The sequence below is a fragment of the Aquarana catesbeiana genome, linkage group LG08 (genome assembly GCF_042186555.1).
Source record: "Aquarana catesbeiana isolate 2022-GZ linkage group LG08, ASM4218655v1, whole genome shotgun sequence".
Classification (NCBI taxonomy): domain Eukaryota; kingdom Metazoa; phylum Chordata; class Amphibia; order Anura; family Ranidae; genus Aquarana; species Aquarana catesbeiana.
The window spans coordinates 124,760,394-124,774,891 of NC_133331.1; the positions used below are offsets into that span (position 1 = coordinate 124,760,394).

Here is a 14,498-nt window from a genome sequence, read left to right on the forward strand (position 1 = left end):
GTCCCATAGGAAATCATGTAAATAAACTGTGATGCGTTTCTGCAAAAAGCACCAAAAAACACATAGATGTGACTCAGGTCTAAGACGTTTAGTAACATAATGGGGTTAAAAAAAACTAAAATTAGCCCTTTATAGTACCAAAAAAAGCAGATAATCACTACTGTAAGGGGTTCATTTTTTTTTTCTGTAGACCTGTGAAAGTAATATTTACAGTAGCGATTTGTTCTTTTTGTACTATAAAAGCCTAATTTTAGTTCTTTTTTAACCCCATTATGTTACTGGCCGATTAATCGATTATGAAAATAGTAATCGATTAATTTCATAATCGATTAGTTGTCGATTATTCGATTAGTTGTTTCAGCCCTAATGCAATCGTAAAATCTTATGATACTTCGGTAATCGGCATTCCCTAACCAACAGGCCTTATAATTTGTAACAGGGATATCCCAGGAGGTTGCAGGTGACTGAAGGAACATCACTTTTGCTTCAGTGACAAAGGTGGAAGTGGAATGTGAAAAATTGGCTATTTACTAAACTAAGAGAAAGTGCCTGATGAACAGTTTGGGTAAAGATGAAAAGTCCACTCTAGTGTTATATTAGGGATTTCCACAGAGTTATATATTTATTTTTGTTCATGTGCGGTCATTTTAAGCTTGTTCAATGTATTTGTATTTTTATTATTTATAGAGGCATCAATGATTGAACTTGCCAAGATTATTGGGAATGAATGGAGAGCACTTTCAGAAGCTGAAAGACAAGTAAGGTTTTATGCTGAACTTTAAATATGTTTGAGATAAATCTGTAATTTTTAAAATTCGATCCATGGCATTGGCTGAGGCTGGCTGATGATGTCACAAACCCCACTTCAGCCAATCAGAGGAAGCTGTGCATTCATTCATAGGGTCGACTTTGTTCAGGCATTGGGATGGGAAGTTCTCATCCTGCTGCTAAAACACACTACTTTATACTGTAAGGAGCTGAGGCTACAATAAAGTTTCTAGAGTGCTCCTAGCCGCTGCAACTCTTAGGTCTTGTTCAGTTTTTGTGAACGCAAGCTGCAAAGGCTCAAAAAAAAAAAAACAATTGTTTTCTATGTGCCCTGTAAAAACTCACTGAAATGCACATGAAAACTGATGTAAACTCTCTGCAAGTGAAATCTCCACGTTTTTTCAATCACTTCTTAGCCTCGTATGGTGTGAACGAAGCCTAAAGTTAAAGTGGTTGTATACCTTTTTTTTTAACTTTTACCTACAGGTAAGCTTATAATAAGGCTTACCTGTAGGTAAAAAAAAAAAAAAATCTCCTAAACCTGTACGGTTTAGGAGATATTCCCCTCGCAATGAGCCGCTGACTGCAGCGGCGCATGCGCACAGGGGATTCTCGGCTGACAGCCCGGCAAACTCCGGAGCTTGCCGGACAGAAGTCTCCCGCGCGCATGCGCGGGAGTGATGACATCGCGGCCCCGGCCATTCACAGCGCCAGAGCCGCGATACCCAGAAGACACGCCGAGGGGAAATGTCAGCTCCCTCGGCGTGGACAGGATGAGATGCCGGCGCCTCGTTCTAAGGTAGGTATCTCATAATGAGCTAGTATGCGGTGCATACTAGCTCATTATGCCTTTTCCCTTGGGGTGTAGGAAAAAAAAACCCAGTGGGTATACAACCGCTTTAAAGGAAATATGGAGATCAGCTTTCAATTTAAATGAGAGACAGATTCTTGCTTTCACTCTGGCATGCGCTGCGATATAACCTTGTTTACTTACATGTGTGCACTTTTTGTTTTTATATTTATTTTATTATATTTAACTCTTTAACATTTTTTTACTTTATTTCTATAACAAGGGGATTTAAAGCCCCCTATGTCATAGCATTGAGCAGTTGACAGGTCTATTAAACCCCTAATGTGTCCCCTGCCCTTTACTCCAGCCAAGCAGACTTGTGCTCGTTCAGTTCTTTACCTGGCTTTCTAGCCAGGATTTTAATAGCTCTGAATTGGAAGCTCTCAATGCTGAGCGTTTTTGGTTCACACTTTTTCCCTGATATGCTCTCGCTTGCCATCATGGCAAGCTTGATCACTTTTACATAAAAACTGCAAGGCAGCTGTATTAAAAAAAAAAAAGCTAACAGCTGCTGCTGTGGCGATTAGCTTGTTTTAACTACAGGCAGTTCCCAGTTTACAAACAAGATAGGGTCTGTAGGTTTGTTCTTAAAGCGGAGTTCCACCCAAAAATGGAACTTCCGCTTTAAGTACTGGTGACCCCCTGACATGCCATATTTAGCATGTCATTTGTTTTGGGGGGGGGGGGGGGGAGCGTGTACCCAGTTTTGACAGGCACCCAGCTCCCACTTCCTCCCCTGGCGCCTGAAGGAAGTTCACCTCCACCCCCTCCCTTACTGCAATCTTCTGGGACACATCACAGGTTCCAGAAGATTGCCCGGCCATTCACAACACACGGCTCGTGCATGCGCAGTGCTCGTCCGGTTGTGAAGGGAAGAGTAGCGAAGCTTTGTGCGCCCGCATAGCTAGACCGTGGTACATGTGAGTGCCTGTCTATTAAAAGTCAGCAGCTACACTTTTTGGGTGGAACTCCGCTTTAAGTTGAGTTTGTTTGTAAGTTAGAACAGGTACATTTTTTTTTTAAGTGTAGCTTCAGCCAAAAAAATAATTTTAATAAGTTTTTTTAAATAGTAGTCCTAAAAGCGCTTATTATCCCACATTGACAATTGGGGAGTCATATTAGACTCTTATCTGGTGAGCTGATCACCTCCAAAAATACACATGTAATTCATAATAGCAAAATATTGCGGTAGTCCAGCAAATCATCAAGAAGAACTTAAAACAACTGAAAAAAAAGACATACAAATTTTAGTTTTTACAAAAACTTTTAAAAGCTAAGGAGGAAAAGCCATCCTAATGATTAAAACAATATATATGAAGCACATATACAGTGGGGCAAAAAAGTATTTAGTCAGCCATCAATTGTGCAAGTTCTCCCACTTAAAAAGATGAGAGAGAGGGGCGTGGTCTCGGCATGGAAGAGTGAAGCCGTGTTTTGCAGAGGGCTCCCGGGCCGCGGCTCATTCTCAGACCATCCGCACAGAAAAATCCCATATTTTGGCTTCTCAGCATACCCACACAGACAGGGAAGACTGCACAGCTGTGCGGGGGAAGCGTGAATAGAGATGGAGAGATACCTTGTGCCGAAACAACCGGCGGCCTCTACACCGGACTATTCTAAGATGGCGCCGAACACAGGCGAGGGAGGGGGGCATGGTGTGCCGGCAGGAGGTAGAGGGAGACAAGACCAGGGTAATGATATGCTCCCGTTCTCCCCGAGTAGTGACCTTTCCCCCTGCCTCCCTCGCTCACTATCCCTCGTATCACTCACAAGCCCGGGAGGAGAACCCAGCTGCACTCCGCAGTGGGACTCACAAGACATCCAACGCTCCCAGCCACGGAACTTAACTCCTGGTGCGCCTCTGCCCATCTTGCAGCAAGCTTCCATGAGCTCTGCCTCACTGTCCCTGCCTCCACATATGCCCCCATCTGTGCTTACTGGAGAGCAGGCACTATGGGCTTTATTACAAAAGCTGCCCACTAGAGATGACCTGGACTCAGTGGCCATTAGAATGGAGGCAGCGCTAAGAGGAGAGATTGCTGGAATTAGGCAATCTGTAACGGAGGTCACCTCAAGAGTCACTACCATTGAGGAGGACACTACAACTCTGCGCCAGGGTCTTACGGAATTAAATGACACCAAAAATGAGATGGCAGACCAAATCGCATAGCTACATTTGTTGCTAGATGACCAGGAAAACCGCAGCCGTAGGCGTAACATAAGAATCCGCGGTCTACCAGAAGCGACTCAGCAAGCGGACCTAAAGATGACAGTAACGGCGTTATTTAATGACTGCTTAGAGCGCCCAACAGAAACGCCAATTGCCATTGACAGGGTCCACAGAACCCTTGGCCCCAGAAACGCAGCAGAGGATAGACCTAGAGATGTCCTTTGTTGCCTGCATAACTATTCCATCAAGGAGGACATTCTACAAAGAGCCTGGCGTAGAGGGCATATTGACTTTGATGGAGCCCAGATATCTCTCCTGCCAGATGTTTCCCGCAGGACCCTACAGATGCGTCGTTGCATGAAGCCCCTGCTAGAGAAATTCAGTGAAGAAGGAATCACCTATAAATGGGGACATCCTTTTCATCTAATCGCAAGGAAGGGAGGTCGCACCTACACCCTGCGACACCCTAGAGAGGTTCCCACCTTTCTCAACACCCTCGGGCTACCTTCGATGTCACTACCTAACTGGCTGGCGTTTGTCCTGACACCCGCTACTAACATACCGGCAGGGAACCCCTCGGGCAGACCTCAAAGATCGCGACGCAACAACAGATCACAGCGTAGAAGGCCGCTGGCCCCTCAGGACAACGAACTTTGAACTTACAGAGAAAAGTCGCCCTAAAGCCTGAACTTGGCTACTTGGTTTCCTATTGTTGTACCCTTTCGGATGCTCACCTGGATTGACTTTCTAGTACCTCTCTGGCCTATTGGTTCCATGGAGACAAGTAAAGGTCCCAGTATCCTGGTTAGTGGAAATTTTTTTTTTTTTTTTTTTTTTTATATATACCAGGAACAGAGGAAAAGTACACAGAATGGTAAGCGGGTCCCACAGGCGGGATCATCCTTAAGAAGACACAGATATGTCCGTCTTTATTGTTATAATCCAGAGATAATGGACTTTATTGATAATAGCTTAGCAATCACTCAGTTGTTTATGATATGCAGCTTGTACCACACTATAAGACGCGGAAACGAGTACACATAGTTTACACTGTTTAATAACTTTGAAGCTTACCACCGAAGTGAGTTGAACTTCTAAGATGGGATATAGAAGGGCTAGCTGGTATCAGGAGTAGAAACTTTTATAATAACCAAAGATGAATGTCTCTATAGAGATATTGTTATCTTACTAATGGTCCCCTACTCCCCCTCTCTCCCTACCCCTTTTCTCTCCCCACCCTTCCCCACATTCACCCTCCTCTCCCCTCTCCTCACCCCCTCCCCCATCCACTCCTCCTTCTTACCATCTATCCCACCTTGGGACCCTAAAATTGTTCCAGACGGAAATTGATTCACTCAGATGTAGGGACTCAGATAAGGGGTTAAGGGACGCTCTCATCTGGCTGGAGCCCGGTGGGATTAGCGACCCACTTAGCAAACAGAGATAATGACGAGAGATCAAAAATTGACATAGTTCTTTCAATTAGGGCAACTCTTAATGTCTTGTTTTTGTCGGTTATAAAGTTAAAAAGTGTTATGTTAAATTGAATGTGAAAGGGTTAAATGTTATGTGTAACTAAAGAGCCATCTCTTTTCAACAAAGCCTAATGCGGTTCCCGACAGGACCGCACCTAATGAAAAATGGGCTGGGGGGGACTCGCGTTCCGGGAGCCTGACCTCTGAAGTGCCCTACCTCTTCCCCCACTAGGCCCCAGCTGCCCTATTAGGCAGTAACTCTCCGATTGGAGACTTAGATTGTTCTTACTTCTCCTTTTTTGTTCTCCTATTCCTCTCTTATTCTTTTCTTGATCCTACTTGTGCCCCTCCCCACCCTCTCCCTGTAACTCTTTTACTCTAATCTGTTTTCCCCCTCCCCTCCTTTCTCCCATCTCGCTAACAGTTTCGGTTTCTGGCGAGGTCTGGCGACCCGACCCTGCACTCTCAGACATGTCTCTGAAGTTTGTATCCTGGAATGTGAAGGGCCTAAATGCTCCCGAGAAGCGGTCTAGTTGCCTTTCAGATCTTTGGAGGCAGAGACCCCAGATCGTGTTTTTACAGGAGACCCATTTTCGGGCGGATTGTATCCCTAAACTCCACAGCAAGCATTTCCCAATAGTGTACCACAGTGCTTCACCCTCCTCAAAATCTAAAGGGACAAGTATCCTCCTCGCTAAAACTTTGCCCTGGCAGCTGAGGGATCTCCATGCTGACCCTGAGGGTAGATACCTTTTTGTCAAAGGTACTATTCAGTCACAGACATTCACATTTGCGAACCTGTACTTGCCAAATGTGGACCAACTGCCGGTGCTTGAAGCATGCTTGGACGCTTTGGCTGCCTTCACAGAGGGAACACTAGTCTTAGGGGGAGACCTTAATCTAACTATAGATCCCCGTAGGGACACATCGTCGGGCTCCTCGGCCCTATCTTTGCGATACCGGAACCAAATCAGGGATCTACTGCATTCTTATCGCTTAGTTGACATTTGGCGGATTCTTCATCCGCAAGAGAGAGATTACACCTTTTTTTCGGCTGTCCACAACTCTTATTCCAGGATTGACCTCTTCCTGGTCTCCCACGCTACGATCCCTCTTGTCTCGGGGGCACAGATTGGGCACATTGCACTCTCGGACCATGCCCCGATCTCTTTGACCCTAAATTGGAAGCGCCCGGCTCCCCAGAGAGCCACCTGGCGTCTAAACGAATCTCTTATCCAAGATCCTGAGGTGAGAGCAGACATCTTGCGAGAACTGAATCTCTTTTTCGAGAGTAACAAACAATCGGTCCCCAACCCGCTAACTATCTGGTCAGCGCATAAATGCTACATAAGAGGAATATTTATCAAACATGGCCACAGACTCAAAGTAGCCAGAGAAAAAACGCTATCTGAATTACTTGTAAAATTACACGACTGTGAAAAACGTCACAAACACCATCCAGACAGGGCAACAGAGGCAGAAGTAACCAAGCTCCGAGAGCAAATCAGAGAGCATTCTCTGTTTCACGCTAAGAATAACCTCTTGAGGACACGCAGAACTTTTTACGAATTCGGAGATAAGTGCAGCAGAACGCTCGCAAACGCCATAAGGACCCAACGCAACCTTTCCTACATCACCGCCTTATCTTCTTCAACAGGATCCAAGGTTTATGATTCCGCAGAAATGGCTGAGTCTTTCAAGCTATTCTATGAAGCCCTGTACAACTTACATTCCTCTCCCATAGGGGAACGGAACCAAAATAGTGTAGACTCTATAGAGGCGTATCTCGCAGCGGCGAAACTACCTTCCCTTAACGAAGAGGAGATAGACTTGCTCTCACAGCCTATTACCCCAGATGAGCTCACAAAGGCTTTAGCCAACACCCCGACGGGGAAAGCGCCAGGCCCCGATGGTTTCACCATCAACTATTATAAGACCTTCCAAACTCAATTGACAGCTCACTTCGTTACTGCTTTCAATGCTATATTGGACAATCACGCCATACCTACAGATATCCTACAAGCCAGTATATCTGTCATCCCTAAGCCTGAAAAAGACCCTCTCATGTGCGCGAGTTACAGGCCTATCTCCCTTCTTAATTGCGACCTGAAGCTATTCACAAAAATTCTAGCGGAGAGAATAGGTGCAGTTCTCCAACGCATAATCCCTTTAGACCAAACAGGCTTTATCCGTAACAGAGAGGCTCGAGATAATACCATCAGGACGATAAATGTGGTAGCTAGGGCTAAACGCCTCAACATCCCATTCATTCTGTTATCTACGGACGCCGAAAAGGCGTTCGACAGGGTAAACTGGACCTTCCTCTTGGCCACCCTGCGACGCCTTGGCATGCCGGCTCCCATGTTATCCTGGATTTCTGCCATATATTCTACTCCCACAGCAACAGTTAGGGTAAATGGGATTACTTCTAACCCCTTTAAGATAAGTAACGGTACGAGGCAGGGATGTCCACTTTCCCCACTCCTTTTTATAATTTCACTAGAGCCCTTATTACAACATATAAGGCTTAATCCGAACATCAGGGGACTTGAGACGAACACTTATCACCATAAAATTGCCGCATATGCGGACGACCTGTTATTCTACATCTCAGATCCTCATACGTCTCTCCCAAACTTACTATTGGCAATACGTAAATACGGGGAATTATCAGATTTCAAAATTAACCTCCAAAAGTCAGAAGCGCTAAACATCACTCTTACCTCTAGTTCCCGGGCCTCCATTAGCGGCAATTTGCCCTTCCGGTGGTCTTCTCAGGCCATCAAATATTTAGGCACAAAAATCCCCTCTGATCTACACCTCATTTATCAACTCAACTTTCAACCACTTCTGAGTGTGTTCTCCTCAGACCTAGATAGATGGAGGGGCCTGGCGGTCTCCTGGTTCGGTAGATGCAATGTGTTAAAAATGAACATCATGCCGAGATTGCTTTACCTTCTTCAGGCATTGCCTGTTAAGATACCACAGGACTTCTTCCGTAAGTTACGCTCAGTATTTGTCAGATATGTCTGGCAGGGCAAACCACCGAGGCTCAAGAGATCCCTATTACAAAGACCAAAACTTAGAGGGGGCGTGGGCCTCCCTGACCCAGCTCTCTATTACACAGCAGTCCACATGAACAGAATTGTAGACTGGTGCAGGCACTCATCACATAAGCTGTGGATTGGACTAGAACAGGAAACAATTCCGTTTCCCATTGAGGGTCTACCCTGGAGTGGAACTCACTCTTCCAGATTTTTACCTTCCCACCCATTGCGTGACACCACCTTGGAGGAACTCCGTAGATACTCCAGAGTGGCGGAGACACCCAATTTTCCTTCCCCAATGACACCAATAATTGGACATCCGGATTTCAACCCAGGCCTCTCTGATAGGTCCTTTCGGCTACGTTTGGACCGGAACCTAGTTAGAGCCTCCTCTTTTTGTGGGCCTACAGGTTGGAATGACCCATCTAACATATACCCTAGTTTTAACACCTCCATATTGGGCAGATGGAAGATCTTACAATTGTCACACTTCCTCAGATCCCTTCCAGAAGTCACGGGTTTCTGCAGACAACCTACACCCTTTGAGGAGTTGTGCATGGGCGAGGAGCCAATTCGGAAATCTCTCTCTCATTCTTACAACATTTTACTGACCCATATGTCCCAACAGGATCCCCCATACCTAGGGAAGTGGGAGAGAGACCTAAACATCACGTTTACAGAAGACCAAAAGACCCGAATCCTCTTCTTTGCAAATAAATCCTCATTGTGTAGCAAATACCAAGAAGTTACCTTCAAGATCCTGACACGATGGTACAGGACCCCTGCGGTGCTGGCATCCATTTTCCCGGGGCACAGTCCCCTATGTTGGAGATGTGGCGCACAAAATGGCACATTAATCCACATCTTCTGGGAATGTGCGGCCCTGACTCCTTTCTGGAGACAGGTTTTGGAAATCATTCACAAGCTCACTGATGTGGCTCTCCAGAACAACCCGGCGGCAGTACTCCTGAATCTGACTCCGATGTCTAGTAAGCGGTATAGCAAATCTTTACTGAAACACCTCTTGAACGCGGCTAGGGCATGTATTCCCAGCATGTGGAAGCAACAGTCTGCTCCAACAGTGACACAATGGTTTAACAGGGTCTGTGATATCCAGCAAATGGAGAGCCTCACAGCTGCTCTCAGGGAAAAAGAGGAGGAACATAGCACTCGTTGGACACATTGGAATTTGTTCCGCTTCTCGGATGAATACAACTCGTACACATAGGTGTCCGTTCCCTATATTCGTCGGGGCTACGGGTCGTCAGCCTCGCCGGAACCCTATGCCTACCCCTCCTTCCTTCTTGTTTTCCCACTTATGTTTCCCCTTATTCCTATTCCCTTTCTTCTTCTTTGGCACTACTAGTGTCCTTTGCCCCTTTTCCCCATCAGTAAGGGGGGAAGGGGGTAAAAAAAAAAAAACCCCGGATTGCAGTATCCCATTTTGATGCCACTCCTATGTCTGTAGGATTGAACATCATAATTTTTATATAATGCAATACATAGATTTAACTCACTAAAAGATGGCAGAGCGTTACTCAGATAACAGGGTTAGACTGGTGTGACCTCCCAAGAGGTCACAAAGGTAGTTACAATGGGTGGTTGGAGTGCCCTCTTTGAGTTAAGCTTAGTTTCAGTTTATTACTTATTTCGGATAGAGGGCACTCTCTCCAGCACTGTTGGATAAATCAAGCTGGAATCGCTAACCTACAACTACCTGTCCCAATAATACATTTCAAAGGATCCATGCTTGCTGTTAAACAAATGTATACTTGAATTTCTTATATTTTTTGTGTGTGAAAAATACTAACAGAAATAGGTTACTGTCATATTGTATTGTTAAATTTTATGTATAATCTGCATTCCCTAAATAAAGTTCTAAAAAAAAAAAAAAAAAAAAGATGAGAGAGGCCTGTAATTGTCATAGGTATACCTTAACTATGGGAGACAAAATGTGGAAACAAATCCTGACAATCAGATTGTTTGATTTTTGAAAGAATTTATTTGCAAATTATAGTGGAAAATAAGTATTTGGTCACCTACAAACAAGCAAGATTTCTGGCTCTCACAGACCTGTATCTTCTTCTTTAAGAGGCTCCTCTGTCCTCCACTCATTACCTGTATTAATGGCACCTGTTTGAACTTGTTATCAGTATTAAAGACACCTGTCCACAACCTCAAACAGTCACACTCCAAAATCCACTATGGTGAAGACCAAAGAGCTGTCGAAGGACACCAGAAACAAAATTGTAGACCTGCACCAGGCTGGGAAGACTGAATCTGCAATAGGCAAGCAGCTTGGTGTGAAGAAATCAACTGTGGGAGCAATAATTAGAAAATGGAAGACATACAAGACCACTTATAATCTCCCTCGATCTGGGGCTCCACGCATGATCCCACCCCGTGTGGTCAAAATGATCATAAGAACAGTGAGCAAAAATCCCAAAACCACACGGGGGGACCTAGTGAATGACCTGCAGAGTGCTGGGACCAACGTAACAAAGGCTACCATCAGTAACACACTACAGCGCCAGGGACTCAGTTCCTGCAGTGCCAGACGTGTCCCCCTGCTTAAGCCAGTACATGTCCGGGCCCGTCTGAGGTTTGCTAGAGAGCATTTGGATGATCCAGAAGAGGATTGGGAGAATGTCATATGGTCAGATGAAACCAAAGTAGAACTGTTTGGTAGAAACACAACTCGTCGTGTTTGGAGGAGAGCGAATGCTGAGTTGCAACCAAAGAACACCATACCTACTGTGAAGCATGGGGGTGGCAACATCATGCTTTGGGGCTGTTTCTCTGCAAAGGGAACAGGACGACTGATCCGTGTACATGAAAGAATGAATGGGGCCATGTATCATGAGATTTTGAGTGCAAACCTCTTCCCATCAGCAAGGGCATTGAAGATGAAACATGGCTGGGTCTTTCAACATGACAATGATTCCAAACACACCGCCCGAGCAACGAAGGGAGTGGCTTTGTAAGAAACATTTCAAGGTCCTGGAGTGGCCTAGCCAGTCTCCAGATCTCAACCCCATAGAAAACCTTTGGAGGGAGTTGAAAGTCTGTGTTTCCCAGCAACAGCCCCAAAACATCACTGCTCTAGAGGAGATCTGCATGGAGGAATGGGCCAACATACCAGCAACAGTGTGTGACAACCTTGTGAAGACTTACAGAAAATGTTTGACCTCTGTCATTGCCAACAAAGGATATATAACAAAGTATTGAGATGAACTTTTGATATTGACAAAATACTTATTTTCCACCAAAATTTGCAAATAAATTCTTTCAAAAATCAGACAATGTGATTGTCTGGATTTGTTTCCATTTTTTCTCTCATAGTTGAGGTATATGATGACAATTACAGGCCTCTGATCTTTTTAAGTAGGAGAACTTGCACAATTGGTGGCTGACTAAATACTTTTTTGCCCCACTGTAGCTACTCCATGAATCACAGGGTGTGAGTACTAGCTTGAAAGGGTGTGTCACAAAACATTTATACCAAAGATACAATATATAATGAAATAAAGCATAATTTCAAATAGAACATGATCATAAACCAATATTGCCTTCATCAACGCATTTCTCAAGTAAAACATGCTTCTTCTGGACAAAGGAACCCAAGTTGATAAAATTCAGCAATGGTCTTTTTGTTATAGTTGTACAAAGAGTTGATAGATGGAAAGACTACTACAGTCAGGTCCATAAATATTAGGACATTGACACAATTCTAATCTTTTTGGCTCTATACACCACCACAATGGATTTGAAATGAAACGAACAAGACGTGCTTTAACTGCAGACCATCAGCTTTAATTTGAGGGTATTTACATCCAAATCAGGTGAACGGTGTAAGAATTACAACTGTTTACATATGTGCCTCCCACTTTTTAAGGGACTAAAAGTAATGGGACAGATTAACAATCATCCATCAAACTTTCACTTTTTAATACTTGGTTGCAAATCCTTAGCAGTCAATTACAGCCTGAAGTCTGGAACGCATAGACATGACCAGACGCTGGGTTTCATCCCTGGTGATGTTCTGCCAGGCCTCTACTGCAACTGTCTTCAGTTCCTGCTTGTTCTTGGGGCATTTTCCCTTCAGTTTTGTCTTCAGCAAGTGAAATGCATGCTCAATCAGATTCAGGTCAGGTAATTGACTTGGCCATTGCATAACATTCCACTTCTTTACCTTAAAAAACTCTTTGGTTGCTTTCGCAGTATGCTTTGGGTTATTGTCCATCTGCACTGTGAAGCGCCGTCCAATGAGTTCTGAAGCATTTTGCTGAATATGAGCAGATAATATTGCCCGAAACACTTCACAATTCATCCTGCTGCTTTTGTCAGCAGTCACATAATCAATACAAGAGAACCAGTTCCATTGGCAGCCATACATGCCCACGCCATGACACTACCACCACCATGCTTCACTGAAAAGGTGGTATGCTTTGGATCATGAGCAGTTCCTTTCCATCTCCATACTCTTCTCTTCCCATCACTCTGGTACACGTTGATCTTGGTTTCATCTGTCCATAGGATGTTCCAGAACTGTGAAGGCTTGTTTAGATGTTGTTTGGCAAACTTTAATCTGGCCTTCCTGTTTTTGAGGCTCACCAATGGTTTACATCTTGTGGTGAACCCTCTGTATTCACTCTGGTGAAGTCTTCTCTTGATTGTTGACACACATACACCTACCTCCTGGAGAGTGTTCTTGATCTGGCCAACTGTTGTGAAGGGTGTTTTCTCGAATCGTCTTCCAGGGCAGCATCTGAGAGATAGGCTCCTCCTCCCTGAAACAGGAAACACATTAGTCCACCATTATAAATTTCACAGTCTTACCTGCGTGCCTCAGTTGTTTGTGTTTCCTCCGGACCCACAGGAGCTGCAAAAGAAACGTTTATTATTTTACTTCAGTCTCTGTGCTAGTTGCAGGAGACTCCCTGCCAGCATCCCATCCAGCCCAGCGGGCCTTGGGAGGGCGAGCAGGGGCAGCATATTTGAGCAGTATTGTTCTGTCTGAGATTTCACCCCTACAGAGGGGTCTGCAATCATCCCCCTAAGCTGCAATAATGCACTGACATTTCCCCCATGCCGCTGCTCAAGGGACCTGCTGCAGTTTTTTCACCAGGGAACGCCATGTGCAAACTCTGGCAACATACTCCCAGACATGAAGAGCGTACAGTGGTGTGGGTGCATGGATGCCTTACCCCCTGATTACAGCCGCTGCCGCGCCGGACCGGTAGGTGCCTCATGGCTTATTTTTTGTTCCTCCCCTACCCCTATCCTATGTCCGCACCCGCCGCCCACTTGATTGCCGTTTTTTTTTGCCGCGATCGGCGTCCTCTACACACCGCAAAAACAAGCCTCTCCTCATGGAGGCTTGGTGGGGTGTACCAAGATGGCGCCAGAGACCCTTCCGGGTTAGCGGCCATTTTCCTGGAGCATGCTTCCAGGGGTACAGAATGGGCTACGGTTACATCACTTCCGGGGGTGGGAATTTAAAAAAAAAAAAAAAAAGATTTTTAATAATAGCAAATATATCAATATACATGCATACTGCAGCAGAGTCCCCCTCCCTATTGGGCCCAGAAGGGAGGATACCAATTGCAGCGGCATGTGCAGGTATATCCACCAACCTGCATGGGGTCAGCTGGGGGCGGGGCCGGAGCTTAAGCAGGAAGCAGTTAAAAAGGCCCCTCTAAGCAGAGGATCCTGGTGGCTGACCATGTCTGATGCTTCTCCACCCTTCCCTGCAGATCCTGCAAGCCAGGACAGCTCCAAGGTAAGCCAGAATACTCAAGAGTCACCTCTGTCTTAACCTTACTGTAAAACTGCCTACTTACAGGCAGCCTTTACCCGCCTACCTCATGGGGACCTTTTTTGTGCTTGATTTCAGGCAAAGACGCCTGAGGAAAGGGAAGTGGAAAGCAACAAAACATGTGCTTTGTGCAGCCCCCGGTTTTCCCCAGAATGGAAAATAAAAAAAAAAAAAAAAACCTATATCAAAATGTATAGACAAAATGGTGGCCAAAGAATCGCAAGGGCATCTGAAAGATCTGCTCAGCTCTTTCAAGAAAGAAATACAGAGCACCATGGCGCCTCTACGCTCAGCTATTAAAAAGTTAGAAGCGCCATCAAGCGTCAGTCAGACCAATACCCCGTCTACCACCGGATATGCGTTCCTTCAG

The 14,498-nt window shown here is 45.2% G+C and overlaps 1 protein-coding gene across 1 annotated transcript in view; it reads left to right on the top strand.

Annotated features, from left to right (window-relative positions):
* TFAM (transcription factor A, mitochondrial) overlaps positions 1-14,498 on the top strand; it is a 72,819-nt gene that overhangs the window by 31,190 nt on the left and 27,131 nt on the right. The window contains exon 3 of the mRNA XM_073596347.1: positions 688-758. Coding sequence (XP_073452448.1) covers positions 688-758 — 71 coding nt within the window. The remainder of the gene's footprint in view (positions 1-687; positions 759-14,498) is intronic.